Raw genomic sequence first — 17,658 nt, 5'->3', positions numbered from 1 at the left:
TCAGAATGTCCACTGAAAGTACCAAAATACTCTACAATCAAAAGAAATAAACCCATTCTTACAACATCTCCAGCCAAAAACATGTAGCGACATGTTACATGTACTGTGTTGTTTAGGTTTGTTTGGTTTTAACCCTTGTATGGTGTTCGGGTCTGTGAGACCCATGCCATTTAGAGGCCGTTGCCCCTTTAGGCAGTATATACCATCAAAACCTGCAAAATATGGTATAAAGATATGTACACTTGATTAGAACTGATTTTATTTTTTTATAACATTTTATTGACAAAAAACGAGAAGCACATTAATTCATAAATGTGATTGAACAAAGGTAAAAGGAAAAAATTAACCATGTTTGCTGTTCACATGGCTCGCAATTGGGATAAAGTAAACATCTGTTGAGTAATTTAACATAAAATTGTTTGATAGTGTTAGTTGGAAAGCCAAAACTCTAGCGGGTCCACCAGACCCATGAACACTGGCTGAGTAACAAAAATACGAACACCATACAAGGGTTAAACCAGTTCAGGAGTTCTCTCGTTTGATTCTCCACTGAGTAATCCCAGCAGACAGAGGGAAAGTTTCATTCCAAATATAGTAACAGGGGAAAATTAGAAAGAATGACATATTTTGACTATAAACCTCACACTGAGCTGGTGAACTGAAGTACTCCAGACAGCTTGCTGAGTGAATGCAAGAAATGTATCTGCATGTAATTGGTCCTTGAAAAGGAGAAGATTAAGAAAGAAAGAAAGTTGTAAAAACAAACTAAACTCTGGTGGAGGAAGTTGGGATCTTTAAGTATTAAAAGAAAAGGAAATGACATATACGGCCAATATTAAATCTTTGATTTTGACACACATTCCATGTAAAGAACAAAGCTCATGTCTAGATTGGGGTTATGAGCATCATATTCCAGCCAGGTTTCAATGTACTGAACAGATTTGAAAATCTTTTGTCAAAGAACAGAGAACAAAGGATAAAAAACACTCACATACAAAAATGTAAAATTCACCCATTTTTCTGATATTAGATTATTTGAACACAGTTGTAACTGTTGTTGTAAGCTTGTTGAAACAAAGAGTAAATTTTTCAATTGTATTGAACCTCAAAGAGAGAAAGTGAAGAAAGATAAATACTACTACTTCATGTTATTATAGGGCACAGCTAAACAGCTATCCATCTGTGGGAAAAAGGTAACATAGAGAAGTGTTAAAAAAAAGAATTTCAACTAAAAAACATTAAAACTACTAATAAGATGATGAGTCTCATATTTTAGGCTGATGTAACATTATGTACAGTTACTTTCAATACCATTATTATTTATATAGACTCTATTATTCTCCAATTAAACTTTCTGTTAACTTCAGCCATTATTTCCTCCAAACCATGAATGTGTCTTTTAGACCCCATTCCTACAAGGCTGCTCAAAGAAGTCCAACAATTAAATAATGCTTCAATCTTAAATATGATCAATCTTTCTCTGTTAATCCGCTATGTACCACGGGGCTTCAAGCTGGTAGTCGTTAAACCACTACTTAAATAGCCATCACTTGACTCAGCTCTCTTAGCTAGTTATAGGGCAATCTCCAACCTTCATTTAACTCATAAATTCGTGATAGGGTAGTTGTAAAACAGCTAACTGATCATCTGCAGAGAAATTGCTTATTTTCAAGAGCTTCAGTCAGGTTTATGAGCGAATCACTGTACAGAAACAGCTTCAGTGAAGGTTACAAATGATCTTCTTAACAGCATTTTATATACTAATATTTTATTTTATTACCTAATATTTTATTTTATAGCGTACTGTAGGTATTAAAGGTACAAACTGGATAATAGACTCCAGTTTGTTCATGTAAATGGAGAGTCTTCTACACACTAAGGTTAATTATGGAGTTCCACAGGGTTCCATGCTGGGACCAATTCTGTTTATGTAATATGCTTTTCTTGGGCAGCATCATTACAAGTAATTTTCACTGCTATGCAGATGACACCCAACTCTATCAATCCATGAAGCCAGATAATGCACACCAATTAGGTAAACTGCAGGAATGTCTTAAAGACATAAAGACCTCTATGACTTCTAATTTTCTGTCTCTAAATTTCGATAAAACTGAGGTTATTGTACTTGGCCATAAAATCTTGGGAATATGGTATTTAACCAGATGCATACTCTGGATGGCATTACCTTGGCCTCGAGTAACAGTGTGAGGAATCTTTGAGCCATTTTTTTTGAAGAATATGTCCTTCAAATTGCATATTAAACAGATATGTAGGACTTCCTTTTTTCATTTCCACGATATCTCTAAATTTAGAAATATCCTGTCTCAGAGTGACACTGAAAGACTAGTTCATGCATTTATTACTTCTTGGCTGGACTACTGTAACTCAATATTATTAGGATGTCCTAAAAACAATACTTCAGCTGATCCAAAATGCTACAGAAAGAATACTGACAGGGAGAAGAAAGTGAGAGCATATTTTTCCAATACTTGCCATCTCTTCAATAGCTCCCTGTTACATCCAGAAATAAATTTGAAATCCTTCTCCTGTTGAAAAAATCCTGAAATCCTGTTTAAAAATGTGCAGTCATACATGGGAATTCGGTATGTAAGGCAACAGCAGAGTTTGTACAATTCTAATGAGCTTGAAAGTCAGCATTTGGCTTGAACCCCTTTATTCTTTAACACAGACTGGACACTGAGGCAAGCTTTCTTGTAATTTCTTTAAGTGGTCTTTAGGCTTTTTGAAGGACGTTCAAAGCTCCTTTTTGGATGCCTGCTGCCTTTTATTCAATTCTCAGTAAAGATGACCCCACACTACTTCAGTAATGTTAAGGTCTTGGTTCTGGGGAGGCTAATCCATGACTGATAGTGCTCCACTGTGTGTTTTCTGTTCAGTTATGCAAAATCTGATGGCACTTTTATGCATTCTTATCATCAATTTTGGCAAGATCTCCAACATTACTGTCTGATATGTACCAAACCATGACAGAGCCTCCATGTTTTACAGATGGCTGTAGACATTCACTATTGTACCTCATTGTACTATTGTATGTATTGATGATGATTTGATCCAAAACAGTTCTTAATTGGATTGATCACTCCATCTCTTGATTTCTGTCTCTGTGCTTCCCCTGTGTTCCTTGTGTCACATCTCATCTAGTTATCATTTTATGTCTGTTTCTCCTGATTTCAGTGTCAAGTCTGTCTCATGTTTCCTTTGACACGATACTTTGACAGTCTCGTGCTATGTTAGTGTTTTCAGTTTTGCTTCGCCTAGTCTCGTTGTATGTGATTTCTCCCAGCTGTGCTCTCCTCCTGTGTCTCATTTCCTCGTTCTCCCTGTGCGTATATAAATCCTTGTCGTCCTCTGTTTGTTGCCAGATCTTCTGCAACCACTGCATTTCCTATGTCTCATGTCTCAAGTCTCATGGCTCATGGCTCATGTTTTTGGCTTCTTTATACTTGTTTCTAGTTTGCTCCCAGCTTAGGTTTTGACAGTTTAGTCTTTATCTTTCTTCGCTTTTGTTTGTGTTTTGGTTCTGCCACAATTAAAGGCACGTTTCAGTTAAGTCCATTGCCAGTGTCTGCATTTGGGTCCACACTCTCTCTTCACTCTACAGTACTGTTTACTCAGTAAAGGAAATAAAAGTGTAATATGATGGTAAAATAAGGCTTATATTTAAGCTGAAGTACAGGTAGATTTATCTTGGATTGCTTTTTCTCCCGCAGAAGCTAAAATCAAAAGTTTCCTAAAAGTTTGGATGTGAGTCTAATGTAACATTAACAACCTCTGAGTGGCCTGTTGTGAAGTCACAGCCTAATCTATTCAATGAATAACTACAAATCTTTCCCACCACCACCTTCAAAAGGTTTGGCTTTCTTGAAAAGCTGTCGTTTTTGAACATCACTGAGCAATGACATGTCTTATCAAAACACTAAATGATTTAATGGGTTTTAAACTTTCCAACCTTTATATTCTGATGATGGGAAATATTTGTGATATTTAGGTCATCATGCTTTATCATTGCATTTTCAGGATATGCTAGTTACACACTTGTCCATGATAACAGTAAAATATCTCAGCAGTTCTTCCTTTAACGAGCTACTTCACTGAGGTCACTCTATTGAAATTTCTAGACTTAGCACATCTTCCAGAGACAGAAAGCAATTTTATTTCGCAGGAATTTTACTGTGTATTTTCACTGAAAATGTGAAATCCCCATTTTATAGTAATACAAAATAAAATTTTAAAATTTTAAATAAATAAATATCAGTTTTATTAGTCTACATGTGTACATATGAAAGATGGCAAACTACTACTGTTTAAAGTCTTGCTAAAATTATTATGGCTGAAAGTATGTAAAGCAAACTGTATTAAAAGTATGAAAAAAATTGCTGTTCTCTAAATTGTTATCTGATTTATTATGACGCATGATATTATCAGATATATAGGCCACAATTATTCTATAGGGAAAATAAGGCAGAACTCATTTGAACTTCAAATGTATGTTTTGTCTGATAAATACTATGTTCAGTGACACCCCAGTTTTGGCAGACCAATTGTCAAAATGTACTTAAGTAGTTGCCAAATCATAGCTTTACATCGTGAATCTCTAATCTTTGCTTTTAATCACACATCTAACACAAGAGACTGTATTTTTTTCAGATAACTCGCATTGCATTGGTTACAACTGTACAATTATATGTTTAGACACATTTTCATGTGATGCAAATAAATGCATAATTCCTGTACAAGCTAATGAATGGGGTTACATTTATTGATCATTTCATCTGCTTGTGCAGTGTATTTATGTATGTGTGTATGTATTTAGGCATTGTTTATTCATTCATTTATTTATTCATTATTTCATTTGATATATAAAGTTGCTACAAGCTAAAAGCACTGGAATGCTACTATGCAAATGTTTGGTTTTAGAAGGATTTTCCCTTTAAATTCTTGAGCTGAAAATATCGTAGGGATTTTTTTTTTACATGATGATTCTCTGTGCTTTATAACTTCTCCAATCTTTGCTTTAAAAATTACTTAAATGGCACTTTTATAAATAATAATAAATATATATAATAATATATATATAAAATATATAATACATTAAAAAATTCTCACAACATAATAATAGCAATCAAACACCACCACCAACAGTAATAATAATAACAATAATTCATACAAAATTAAATAATAATAATGATGATGATAATAAGGATCAGCTGGTCCCACTGAAGACACTCATAATCTTCATTAAATCTTCATGACGTAGTTACTGTTAATTCCGCTTTGCAAGTCGGTATTGGAAAATCCCATTCGTCTGAGGAATGTATAAAAACAGCGCATCTCAGATACAAACCAATTCCTTCTGGCCCTGACAGCCTTCAGCATCAGCGGAAACTTGACAAGTGCTTCCCAGCAGCGCACCATGCCCTCTATATTCAGTAAGTAATTTGCAGGCTGTGGTGCGCGAGTTTCCTGTGTATCTTCCTCTTTTCATTCATTCATTCTTGTTCTGTCTCTCGTGGTAGATCTACACTTTTCCTCTGCGGTGATGCTGGCCGCTCTGCTTCTCTGCGCTTCCGGCGCTCCGATTGAAGACGGAAGTGTGGCAGGTGACTTCTCAGGTGAGGAGACAGAGGAGGCGGAGATGTCCACTGTCAAGCCTTTCAATATATGGAGGTCACTCTTTGACTCAGCTCAAGAATACGAGAAAGCGGTAAGGGCCTGCTCATTAACTATGATTAACAAGTATTATCAAGTCCGACTGGGGTTCTCTCGGACCCCTGGGACTCTAAAATACTTCCAGCCTATGAAAGTTGTATTTGAATTCCTTTCTATCAGTTTGAGCACCATTTCCAGACTCTGGAGAATCGTGATCAAGCTTTGGACTCCCACACCCCCGCCTCTATCCCGAAGCACTGCAATATTACCAAGTTCAGAAAGGTGAGAGCGCCTTTCTGTTTTTTTAATGCCGTCACTAACAAAGGTCGGTGGAGGGGTTGGGGTTAGTTCGAGAACTCAGGCTGTTCTTCTCTCCTTTGTGCAGGACGCTTGTCTCCAGACGCTGGCCAAGGGTCTGCTCATCTACTCGGTTTTACTCAAGCACGTAGAGAAGGAGTACCGCAGCAGTTTGAACTTCTCCGACGCTCCGTCAAACATCGGCACTCTGATCGACCTGGCCGGCATGGTCAAAGGAAAAGTGGGTTTGACACGAGTTTTTAACTATCCCCCGAGGAAAAGTCAAATTTGACTTTGCAGCAGTCTGTTGGGTTTTTCCTGTCAGTAATGTTAGGAAGACCGATAAAGTAGATTTACTTCAGAAAAAAATTAATCCACTACATACAGATACTCTATTAAAAGTAAAATTCACAATGAAAGGTGACTTCTCCACCTTTAGCTGTCACAAAGCCCAGTAACAATATTTCTATTGTAAATGTGAGAGGAGCAGAAGTGATAGGTAGCACAAAATCTCAATTAAATACATCATCTCCCAAATGCCTGTTATACTGTCACATTTTTACTTCTGCTTTTAAAAGTCTATTTTTAATGTCACTTGCATTGTCGTTTTGAAGTCATGTTCCTAAATAACACCTCATTCTACCATCTCTTCTGACCACAGATGAAAAACAGAAATCAAGTCACACCGCTGACCAGCAGTGAGGAGGAGCAGCTTCTCAAGGAGGTCAACAGCCCAGATCCTTACCACAGAAAGTTGCACGCGTACAGCATCCTGAGAGCCCTCAAAGCGTTCCTGAGTGAGGGGAAAAGAGCTGTTTGTAGAATGGAAAAGCGAGTGAACCAATCAGCAGATACCAGTTGTTAAAAAGACAAATAATGCTCAAATTATATTCAATTATGAAATAATAGCTCAGGGAAAACTGGATGGTTTTGACACTCCTACTTTCTCAATGTCATAACCATGCTCCTTCGAGTGCACTGACTCCTCTGGGTAGAGCAGGCCCCACAGCAACATACTATGTATGTAGAATCACCTGCTATGCTATTCTTAACTTATTTAGCCTATTTATAATTGGTAGAAATTATTTATTAGAGAAAAATCTATTGTGTGGGAGAATTACAGTGTAAATACAATTTGCACTGTACTTGATATTAGCAGTTCTGGTGCTGATTACTATTTATTGGTAAAGAATTTAAAGTACAGTGATCTGTTATGTAAAACAGCTGACTTTATTTTTTTGCATATGCTGAAATAAAAAAATACTTTGCATAAAAAGCAAGGACTTTTTCTTTTCCCCGACATTTCACACATTTCAACGCAGCAACGCATTCTGCAACTGTATGAATGTTGACACTTAGATTTAGATCAGTCAACTCAACACATTTATATACACACATTTGAAGGTGGCCGGAAAATGTTCCTGTTAATCTATGACTATGACTCATTAGCATGTAAGATCAGATTATGTTTTGATACATTTGATATATCAAAACTTTATAATTGCTCAGTAAAATATTTGCTACCAGTTCCTTCTGCATGAAAGCGACTGGATTGTTTAGAATAAGGAAGAAAAGAGTCATTTCTTTGAGGATTTATTTTCAGAAATGTTAAATTACAAATAAAACGAAAATGAAATAAAACAAAGAAAACACAGGAAACAAATGGTACAGCCAAACATCAGTGCTTCACATCAACAAAAATAACCCTAAATAACCCCGATAGTCCAACCAGCGTGTATTTCAAGGGACAAACCTGTTCACACATCTCGGTACATGTACCATAGTTACAGGCTACATGGAAATGGATAACGTCCAATCATTACTTTACAGATAGTGAGAAATAATGTACAAATGTCATCTGATCGTTATTATTTTTAGAGGGGAAAGCAAAAGAAGTCCATTTCATCCAGTCACAGGTGGGTCACATGGTTTGGTTGATGGGATTGGTCGTGTGAAGATGTTCCTCAGCCCCAGAGCAAGCTAGAGGACAACAAAGAAACTTAATATTTAAAACATCCTTGGAAATAAGTTACTGACATAGATGGTTACTGACATAGTGAGGAAATAATAGTGTGATGTACCAGCAGCATTGTAAAAAAACATGCTTACAAACGTTATCACAACTATGTTACATGGGCTGCTAACACACTGAAGTCCTGATGGACAAATGTAACAATTTAGAGTTGTACAGGATGCTGCTTAGTGCAGCTCAGCAGAATGCAGTGCATTTAAAAAACAAACAAAAAAACCCACACACCCCCTCATGGGATGAAACGGTTAACCGCTTTTTTCCATTAGTACCTACTCAGATCGACTCGACTGGTTTTCCTTTATATTCAGTATTACCTAGCGTATGTGGTTGTCATTACAGCAACGTATCAAAGCGTCCCACAATGTAATTAATAAGCGAAACAAAGGCTACATAAAAGGTGGATGTCGAGGCAAGAATAAACCTACTGCTTGGTCTGTGGCTTTTTGTCAGACTCGGGGAACACGACGTTGTTTCCATCCAGTGACGCTACTGACCAGCCAATCGGTGGCATGCAGTCTGATGACGTCACATTTTAATAACTGCTTGGATCGCTTGGAACCCGGGCCATGCAGGTACTAAAAAAACCTGGTACCAGGTACTATGACCTAATGGAAGACGCTGTAAACCGTGACAAACTGTGGCGAGTTGATCCGAGTAGGTACTGATGGAAAAGGGGCTTTAAAGTTCTGGGAAAAAAACAACCACCCCCCCCCACAAAAAACACTTCTATTTACATCTCATGATTTTAAGATAATCCACTAAAATGCAAAACAGACAATTTTGCAATGATACCACTTGTAGATCATGTTTAAATGCTTTACAGAACGGAGCAAAACTCTTGTGCCAACTCTCATTTCTTTATATTTGCTTCCAAGCAGCCAGACTTTCTTGTAACTTTTTTTAAGTGGTCCAGAGCAACAGTTCTCCAAATTTTTTGAAGGTCTTTGAAAGGCTACGTCCACACTAATGCGTTTCGTTTGAAAACGCATCGTTTTCTCTCCGTTTTGGCCCCCCGTCCACACTGAGACGGCGTTTTCCTCAAGGAAAAACGCAGTGTTTTGGAAACGCTCTCGAAAACGCATACATTTCAACACGGAGCTGTCCCGTCGCAGTGTGGACGCTCGAAAACGCAGACTTTCTAAAACGATGACGCATTTTAGTCATGTGATGCAGTCATGTGACCAATTAAACAAAGATAGCGGAGGGCATTATACAGCAGTTGTTTTGATTGCTCTCAACTTTTAAATCTCACTCGCTTTTGCGCATGCGCAGGACTGGAACGTAAGCGTTTTGGGCCGTTTCAATGTGGACGCACAACTCTGTGAAAACGACATACGCTGCTTTTTTCACTTATTTTCAGTGCCATCCCTGTACCTGACCAGCATCATCATACATGCTAAAAAAGACACTAAATGTACATGTTGATTTCTAAAATATTGAAAACAATGACCACAGCTTAACTAAAGTCATAATTTCATATTTAATTATTTGTTTTTCCTCATATTTAAACAAAATCAAATCTCTACATAAAGTAAAAACAAAGACACTGATATTATTAGCAACGGGCTGTTGAGACTAGAGGAGTGGAGGAGGAGCAACAAGCAGCTCAGTTTCTGGTAAATATAGGTGACCTTTTTTTCCCCTTTATCTATACTGAGATAACAGATAAGCCATACATGATGCAATAGATTCTTTAAAAAAAAAAAAAAAAAAAAAAAAAAAAAAAGAAGAGAAGAGATTCTCACAGGACTAAAAAAAATAGCCTCACATCAATACTCCAAGGCAGGTATTTAGACATTACACATCCTTTTCTCTTCAAGCTGTCACTCAGCTTTGTTAAATGGGTAGTTTTACTTAAAGAATGAACTGTTTTGACATATAGTGTATTTTTCATCTTTATCGTGGACAGTCATGGTCTAAGTGTACATGAATAATCCCTACAATGACCCTATTTCATGAGACCGGGCGTAAGCCTTGTTGGTCAGGAGCTCGTCCACTCCCCCCCAACCGATTTATTATTTGACTTTGGATCTAGGAGTAGGATGCTTTATTTTATTACACACATCTCAGACCGATTCGTCTTACCTTAAGAAAGTAGGTTCAGGCATCCCTGGATCTGCTCCTCGTTTGAAACCTGTAAGTCAAAACCATACATAAGAATTACGAGGTGATTCTTGTAAGGCACACTCAAAGGTACAAGACACCAACTAACAGTCTTGAATTTCAGTGCAGTCCTCGTGTGCAATATTTTTCCCACCCAAAAACACATTGTACCCCTTGAACATAACTCCTTTTGTACACTTTTGTAAATAACTCATGTAAAGTGCACTATTCTACTGCTCAGCTCCATACCATTTAGGTTTATTTTCACCACGTGAGGGAGTAATGCCTTAACTTGAATGTTAATGCTCAAATGAGTGGGACTCGATTAGTGCTGAAGCGCTGGTGCACACATGACAGAGGAAAAGGGAATATACCGAAACTTTAAAGATGAGGGGTGGCTGTAGCTCAGGTGGCAGAGCAGGTCAGCCACTAATCAGAAGGTCGGTAGTTCGATTCCAGGCTGTCTCCTGGCTGCATGCCAAATATCCTTGGGCAAGATACTAACCCCATGTTTGCCTACTAGTGGTGGTCAGAGGGCCCGGTGGCGCCAGTGTCCGGCAGCCTCGCCTCTGTCAGTGCGCCCCAGGGCAGCTGTGGCTACAATGTAGCTTGCCATCACCAGTGTGTGAATGTGTGGGTGAATGACTGAATGTAGTGTAAAGCGCTTTGGGGTCCTTAGGGACTAAGTAAAGCGCTATACAAATGCAGGCCATTTACTATGAGAAAAGAATGATGTGGCTTAATGCGATAATGGCAAAATCTAAACATAAATCCCCCCTTATTGAAAGCATTTTTGGGGGGTGGGGGTGGTCCCTCAAATTTGGGGATATGAATTTGAACACCGGTTTTACTCATATTGTGGGTTATAACTAGTTTTAAGCCACAGTGAGTAAAAATACTGTCTTCTTGAGAACTAATGAAGCAAATCATTTGCTACTTCAGTGATTACAGTGCGTCGGCAGAATGCAAACAGACCCAACAAAACATTCTTTCATTAAAGCAGCTTACATCAGATCAGTCCACAAGCAGCAGAAGACTACAAATTCATATCCCCTGATATCGATACTTCTGCCTTTAAGGTCAAGGAAGAAGTTGAGCCTGACGCAAGACATTCTCAAGAAAAAGATAAGAGGATCCCAGAAGGCGAAAAATAGCCTCCTGTTACCACTCCCCTAATATCAAGGGTAAAGCATGATTTCTTTCCCTGTTTTGTTTAGACCCGTCAGGTGACCACTGTGTTTAAGTTTAATTACATACGGGTGTATCAGAATCTATCCAGTACAAAGTCAGAGTGATGCCTGATTGTTTCCATGTGATAACAGAACACGTAGGTGTCCGGTGAAATTGTCACCAACTTTACAGCTCCTGTATGCTTCGACCCCTTCAGCACCCTCGCCTTAACCAATGTTTCTGATCCAGAGTGTCCTGCTGTGAGCTCAGTGCAGGAAATGACTCATTCATGTGTGAACAGTGATGGGCCACGCAGCCTTCAAATTACATCACGATATTTCAAGAAAGTTTTCCGTAACAAGATTTCCGAAATGTAGAAATTTTTTTTTTGCACTGCTTGCAGCTTGCAGGCAGCAGCAATCACAAGTGGAAGTAAATGATAGCCATTTCCCACTGAGATGCTGTCACTGATGACACTTCCTAATCTGAAGTGTGAATTTATTAAAAGAAGGTGCCGATAGCATCCACAGCAGTATTATGGTGCAACAGTAGTGTCACAGCATAAGTTAAATCTAAGCACAAAAGCAGCCTGTGATGTTGATCCCCAACAACCCATCCAGAATTCGGGCTCCCACAGAATGTCTTCTGTATGCCACACAGCCAATCAATTACAGACGCTCCTGGCGTCAAGAAGGCACATCTAAAGGTCAGTCTAAGGTTTGCCAGTGAAGATCTAAATTATTCAGAGAAGGTTTAGGAGAAAGTGGTGTGGTCGTCAACTTCACCTGCTGTGTTTGAAGGAAGAAAAATGTTGAGTATGAAGCAAAGAACACCATCCCCACAGTCAGGCACAGAGGTGGAAACATTATGCTTGAGGATGTTTTTCGCTAAGGGTACAGGACAACTTCACTTCATTGATGGTCCAATGAACAAGGCCATGTACTGTAAAATCATGGACAAGAACCTCCTTCCCTCAGCCAGGACACTGAAGATGGGTCGTGGGTGGGTCTTCCAGCATGACAATGACCCAAAACATTCTGTCAAGGCAACAAAGGAGGGGCTAAAGACGCACATTAAGGTCATGGAGTGGCCTAGCCAGACTCCCCCACTGTAAAGTCCTGCTTTTCCACCATGTAACTACTTCAGTTTGTTTCACAACACCACTTGCTCTTCCTGTCATGTGTAACTTAACTAGTAATTGCTCCAGCAGCGCTGTAAAGGGTTTTACATTTGGGTGGTACATCACCAGCTGCTAGTATCTCCTTTGTAGCCTCGTAGTACATATCGACTACGTTTTTGCCTCAAGTGGTCCAACACGTTTGCCTCTTTCAGTTTTCTTGCATCTTTTGCAAAGATGTTGGATGCTGTTTAAGTAGCCCCATGTTTAGGCACCAAATTGTCATCAGAGGCTGACACACAACTCTTGCTCTCGCGTGATATTATCTGACACAATTTATGTGGTATAGCCATAGCGTGAAAACATTCATCATTTAATAAACTAGTTGTTTCACTTCTATATCGGTAATATTCAGTAAAAAAAATTTTAAAAAGTACTTCATGAACGACAAACTTATTGCTTGAAATATATAGAAAATGGTGGTAACCCAAAGCAGCATGTATTTAACTTAAGACTATTCTTCCCTCAAGTAAATGAGTGGCACATGCAGAAAAGCCTCAGCAGGAGGGTAATTAGAACGTGTGGCATCACTGTTGGTGTTTCCAATATACCGAGAGGAATCTCTTAAGGGTATGGTCACACATGGACAAGTCTCAACTTCCCCCACATAATCCAAACCACAGCCATGCAAAAGTTTCAACTTCCCCATCAAAGCTCCCAAATACAGTGATGCATAGGTCTTCCCCAACACTCCTTCAAACCACAGCCAGCTATTTCAGGATCACAGAAACGTCTGAAGAAAAACCGTTTTGAATCTACTACCACGGGGACGTTTTACCCGTAAGGCACGCAAGGTCACAGTTTACATCATTACAGCAAAAGGGAACTCAACTCGCAAAGTCAGCAAAGTGCTGCAAACAGAATAATATGCATTTGTGGCGGAGGTGGGGGCACAACATGGGAATCCTAGCAGGTTAGCATAAACTTAACTTTCAAAATAAGAGTGAAGGGACTGTCCACAAATTTGAAAGAATAAAGATTTTAAAAAATATGAGTCAGAAAATATACCAGGGGTCTGTTAATTTACTTGGGCAGGCCACCTAATCAATTCTATGCTAAATGCCATGATAAACCATCATCCTTCCCTTCCCGCTGGTGCTATGTTTGCGAGTGGGCAGCAAATAAGAGCCAATATTGGCCTATACCAGATAAATCAATATCAGTAAACTTGGTGTTTGGCCAATTTTGAAATCTTATTGATTGACATACAGACAAGCGACGCATTTTGGGTCTTCTTGTAAGATAAAGAGATAACCTTTCGCCTTTAAAATTCAGACCCCGTTTTGTTGCTGACTGCTTGAAGGCTTTTGGGTTGTTGTTTTTTTGTTTGTTTGTTTTCTTTCTTGGTCTGCTTTGCTTTAAAATTCAGAAGAGACATTTATCTTTATATACGGCCTATGTGAATATATGTTACACGTGTTTAGAGCAGCTCATATACATCTCCATACTTACTTTACCTGCCTTATCAGCACTGGTTTAAAAAAAAAACAAAAACAAAAAAACACCAAAGGCTACGTTCACACTGCAGGCGAAAGCGCATCAAATCTGACTTTTTTGACCCTATGCGGCCCATATCCGATCATGGTATGACAGTTTGAACAGCACAAATCTGATATTTTCAAATCCGACCTAGGTCACTTTCGTATGTGGTACTGATTCCGATACATATCCGATGTTTTAGAAACCGACTGCTGTTTGAATGGCCATGTCGCATTAAATCCGTCTTTTACATAACTGACACAAGACAGACGCCAATTATCAGCACAGGAGAAGCGCCCGAGAAGACATCGTGAACGCTTTCTGGCCATCCAGTGTAGATGTTGGTGAAATGGTTGGGAAGACAACATTGGAGAAACCTGAACATCTTATTTGTACTGTATAATCTGCAGATTCTGACAGAAATCTATCTTTTGAAGCACCGCTCCTCTCTAAAACAGCAATAAGGATAATTATTAGGCCATATGTAAATAACAAAATCACTTTATAACTTAAAGCAAAATTGGGAAAGTCCGAAACAAGTCTTTATGTTAAGGGCCATCAGTCAAACAATACTGTTTGGTCTGGGTCTAAACAGAGCGCGTTGTGTGTGACGTCTTCTTTTGCGCATGTGGGCCGCTTTGAGCGTTCACACTAGAGCGCGTTTGCTGTCAGATTTTATTTGTAGTGTGAACAACCAGACAAAAAAATCGGACTTGATCAAAAAATCGGAATTGAGCATTAAGACCTGCAGTGTGAACGTAGCCTAAAAGGACTCTAGAACGTAACCAAATTTTTCAATGGTGCGACTACAAAAATCCTTGGCCGGTGCGACCAGCTGTTCCAGTAATTTAAAAAAAACAAAAACATAAAAACAAAGTCATGCCCCTATCGTGAGTCCCAATCAGAGAGTCAGGGGCGGGACCTCTATGATTGGGGAGAGGGCCCGTACACGGACACGCCGTCGGGGCTGAAAGCCGAAAGTTCACTGATACTGATGCGTTGTCGGGTCCGCGCTTTGTGTTTACGACAAAAAAGACATGTTTACGTCTTTTTTGCGCTCAATTCTGAGCTGCAGATTTTGTGTCTCTCCAACCAAAATTCACAGAACCAGCAGCAAAAGAAGATCTAAACTACCCTTCAAATTTGATAAATGTCGTCATTAATTCCCTCTGACTTTTGCTGTTTGGCTTCCACCATGATAAAAAAAAATAAAATAAAAAATCATCACACTTCATGCACAGCTCTCTCTCTCTGTGTATGTACTTCAAGAACAGTTTCTCATCTCAAACCTCTGTTTTCGGCATTATTCATTCGCTTATTACCCACCAGTCTACCAGCGCTGTCGGCCGCTGTCTTTTTTTTTTATTATTTAAATGTCCTCGGACAAGAAAGCCTAATTTCTGCTGTTCAATACTGAAGAAATATTTTTTTTTTAAAATTATGTAATATTGCAGAATATTTTAAAGGTTATTCAATTCAATTCAATTTTATTTATATAGCGCCAAATCACAACAAAAGTCACCTCAAGGCGCTTTATATTGTACAGTAGATAGCACAATAATAAATACAGAGAAAAACCCAACAATCATATGACCCCCTATGAGCAAGCACTTTGGCGACAGTGGGAAGGAAAAACTCCCTTTTAACAGGAAGAAACCTCCGGCAGAACCAGGCTCAGGGAGGGGCGGGGCCATCTGCTGCGACCGGTTGGGGTGAAAGAAGGAAAACAGGATGAAAGACATCTGCTATAATCTGCTATAAAAATCCAGGCCAGGAAAATCTCCATGTTTTTCTGTTTTATTCTCACTTACTTTGACACAAAGGCATCTGCTTTGATGCTCATGCCTCTGATAAAGTCTCACATGTATCAGTACTGATAAATGATAAGAATTATAATATTTCTGACTATCTGAGGCAAAATCGAATCAAATCGAATGGATTATAGAAATCAGTGAAGATACCCAGCCCTAGTGAGTAGCCTAGGCCTGACAGAAGTGGATGTAGCTGTGGGTAATAAGAAAAGATGAAAAGAACTATTGATAAATGTTTTGTAAAGTTAAGGCCTGATCCATCTGAAATTCATAGCCAGTGCTCTGACATGGAGCAATCAGTCTCTGAACGCTGAAAAAGCACAGCGTATCCAGAAAACACATTATATGCTGCAATAAACGCACTGCCCAAGTGTCCCCTCTCCCCACTGCCTTTCAGCGGCAGGCAGCAGCAAACAGGTCGTCAGAGGAGGCCGATGTGATGATTAAATATAACATTGCCTACAATATTGCCAAAGAGTGCCAACGCACTTTAAGCACAAGCACTTTTTCAGTAACTTATCTTTCTTGTAGAAATGTGCTCCAAATAAAGAACTTTGTGTTGACAAGATTGTTAGTTAATAGTTTACAAATCAATATCGTCTGTATAGATAGCACCCCACCCCCCAAAATAAAGTGCACATGTAAAACTGCGCTGTTAAGCGATGCGGTTGAAAAATTTGGGTGCGCCTAATGCCGGGCTCACACTGTGCGATTTTTTCAGTCGCGCGATTCAGCTCCTGCTCAAACTGTACGATTGACTCGCAGGGGTTAGAAGTTCATAGGTCATGATGCAGGGTCTCACACTATACGGCCCGATGCTCTGATGCGACCTGAGTGCTCAAACTGTGCGTTCATAAAATGAAGGTTATAACAGAAATTCTGTCGCTCGCTCACCCTCTCTGTCTTTCACTCACACAGACACGCACACCACCACCGTCAATTTTATGAAAAACATTGATCAGGCAGCTGTGATTGAGCAGCAGTGTAGATCCAACTATTTTCACGGTTCTTGTGGTCGTGATAATTTTGTGAGGCCACATCGAAAAGGCTCGGGTGAGCTTTCCAAAGTTCTACAAGTTGTGCCTCCATCGCTTGTGTCCAGATCACACGCTGCGCCGTTTTTTTCGCTGACATTTGTGTTTGCGCATGCGCAGTGTGAGAAGCTGCAGTGACACCCTCACGACGGTCGCGAGGATTTCAAACAGGTTTGAAATCCTCCCGACCAAGCGATTGATGATCGGGAGCTGGTCGTGAGGTGTTAATCGCTTCTCGTTACCCCACGTACACTACACGATGCAGGACAAACTCGGGCCGATCACCAAAACGGTCGCACGACTCAAAAATCGGCTCAAAATGGGCCAAAAATCGCACAGTGTGAGCCCGGCATAACTTTTGTGCTAGTGCGCCTAAGTTAGGCGCACCAGTGCAACCGTGGCAAAAAGTTAATAGAGCCCTGCCTAAGCATTTAGCTTTGCTGATACAACAAGTTAGCCATGAGTTCATGCTACACGAGTTCGTCTACTAAGAAGCCGAGCTAACCGGTTAGCACTAGCATCATCTCGCCGCATACCCCTTACTCCTATTCGGATACTGACCGAGGTACAGCACGGTTGGAATAAAACCCCATCGGATGACAAACTGGCCGCACTGGAACAGCTGCTGCAGCCGCTGTTTGCTCTCTTTGGTCAGTTTAGCCATGTTATGATCCCGAACAGACAGTCTCGTGCTGCTTCCAAGGGCAGGGAGAAGGAAGTGACGTTGAAGAGCTAAATACTTACCTTCTCCAGCTGTCATAGGACGCCTCCTTGTGGATGGGCGTGTAGCGGCGGCTGGTTGGAGTTTACATGCTAAACTGCCACACTTTGACTTTAGAAAGAGATAGCATGTTCTCGATGAGATGATTTTAATAATTATGTCAG

The 17,658-nt window shown here is 39.6% G+C and overlaps 2 protein-coding genes across 2 annotated transcripts; one reads left to right on the top strand and one right to left on the bottom strand.

The window, feature by feature from the left end:
* The first annotated feature begins 5,347 nt into the window (after positions 1-5,347).
* Positions 5,348-7,846, top strand: LOC102077017 (interleukin-6). Its single transcript, XM_019350387.2, has 5 exons — positions 5,348-5,450; positions 5,538-5,725; positions 5,851-5,952; positions 6,056-6,208; positions 6,629-7,846. The coding sequence occupies exons 1-5, from the start codon at positions 5,435-5,437 to the stop codon at positions 6,830-6,832; spliced, it is 663 nt and encodes a 220-aa protein (XP_019205932.1). The 5' UTR covers positions 5,348-5,434; the 3' UTR covers positions 6,833-7,846.
* On the bottom strand, positions 7,545-17,504 carry tomm7 (translocase of outer mitochondrial membrane 7 homolog (yeast)). Its single transcript, XM_003444028.4, has 3 exons — positions 17,335-17,504; positions 10,085-10,133; positions 7,545-7,947 (listed from the first exon to the last, which is right to left on the bottom strand). The coding sequence occupies exons 1-3, from the start codon at positions 17,435-17,437 to the stop codon at positions 7,932-7,934; spliced, it is 168 nt and encodes a 55-aa protein (XP_003444076.3). The 5' UTR covers positions 17,438-17,504; the 3' UTR covers positions 7,545-7,931.
* Positions 17,505-17,658: the final 154 nt, after the last annotated feature.

This window comes from Oreochromis niloticus, linkage group LG22, assembly GCF_001858045.2.
Source record: "Oreochromis niloticus isolate F11D_XX linkage group LG22, O_niloticus_UMD_NMBU, whole genome shotgun sequence".
Taxonomy (NCBI): domain Eukaryota; kingdom Metazoa; phylum Chordata; class Actinopteri; order Cichliformes; family Cichlidae; genus Oreochromis; species Oreochromis niloticus.
This window is presented reverse-complemented; position numbering and strand designations above follow the sequence as displayed.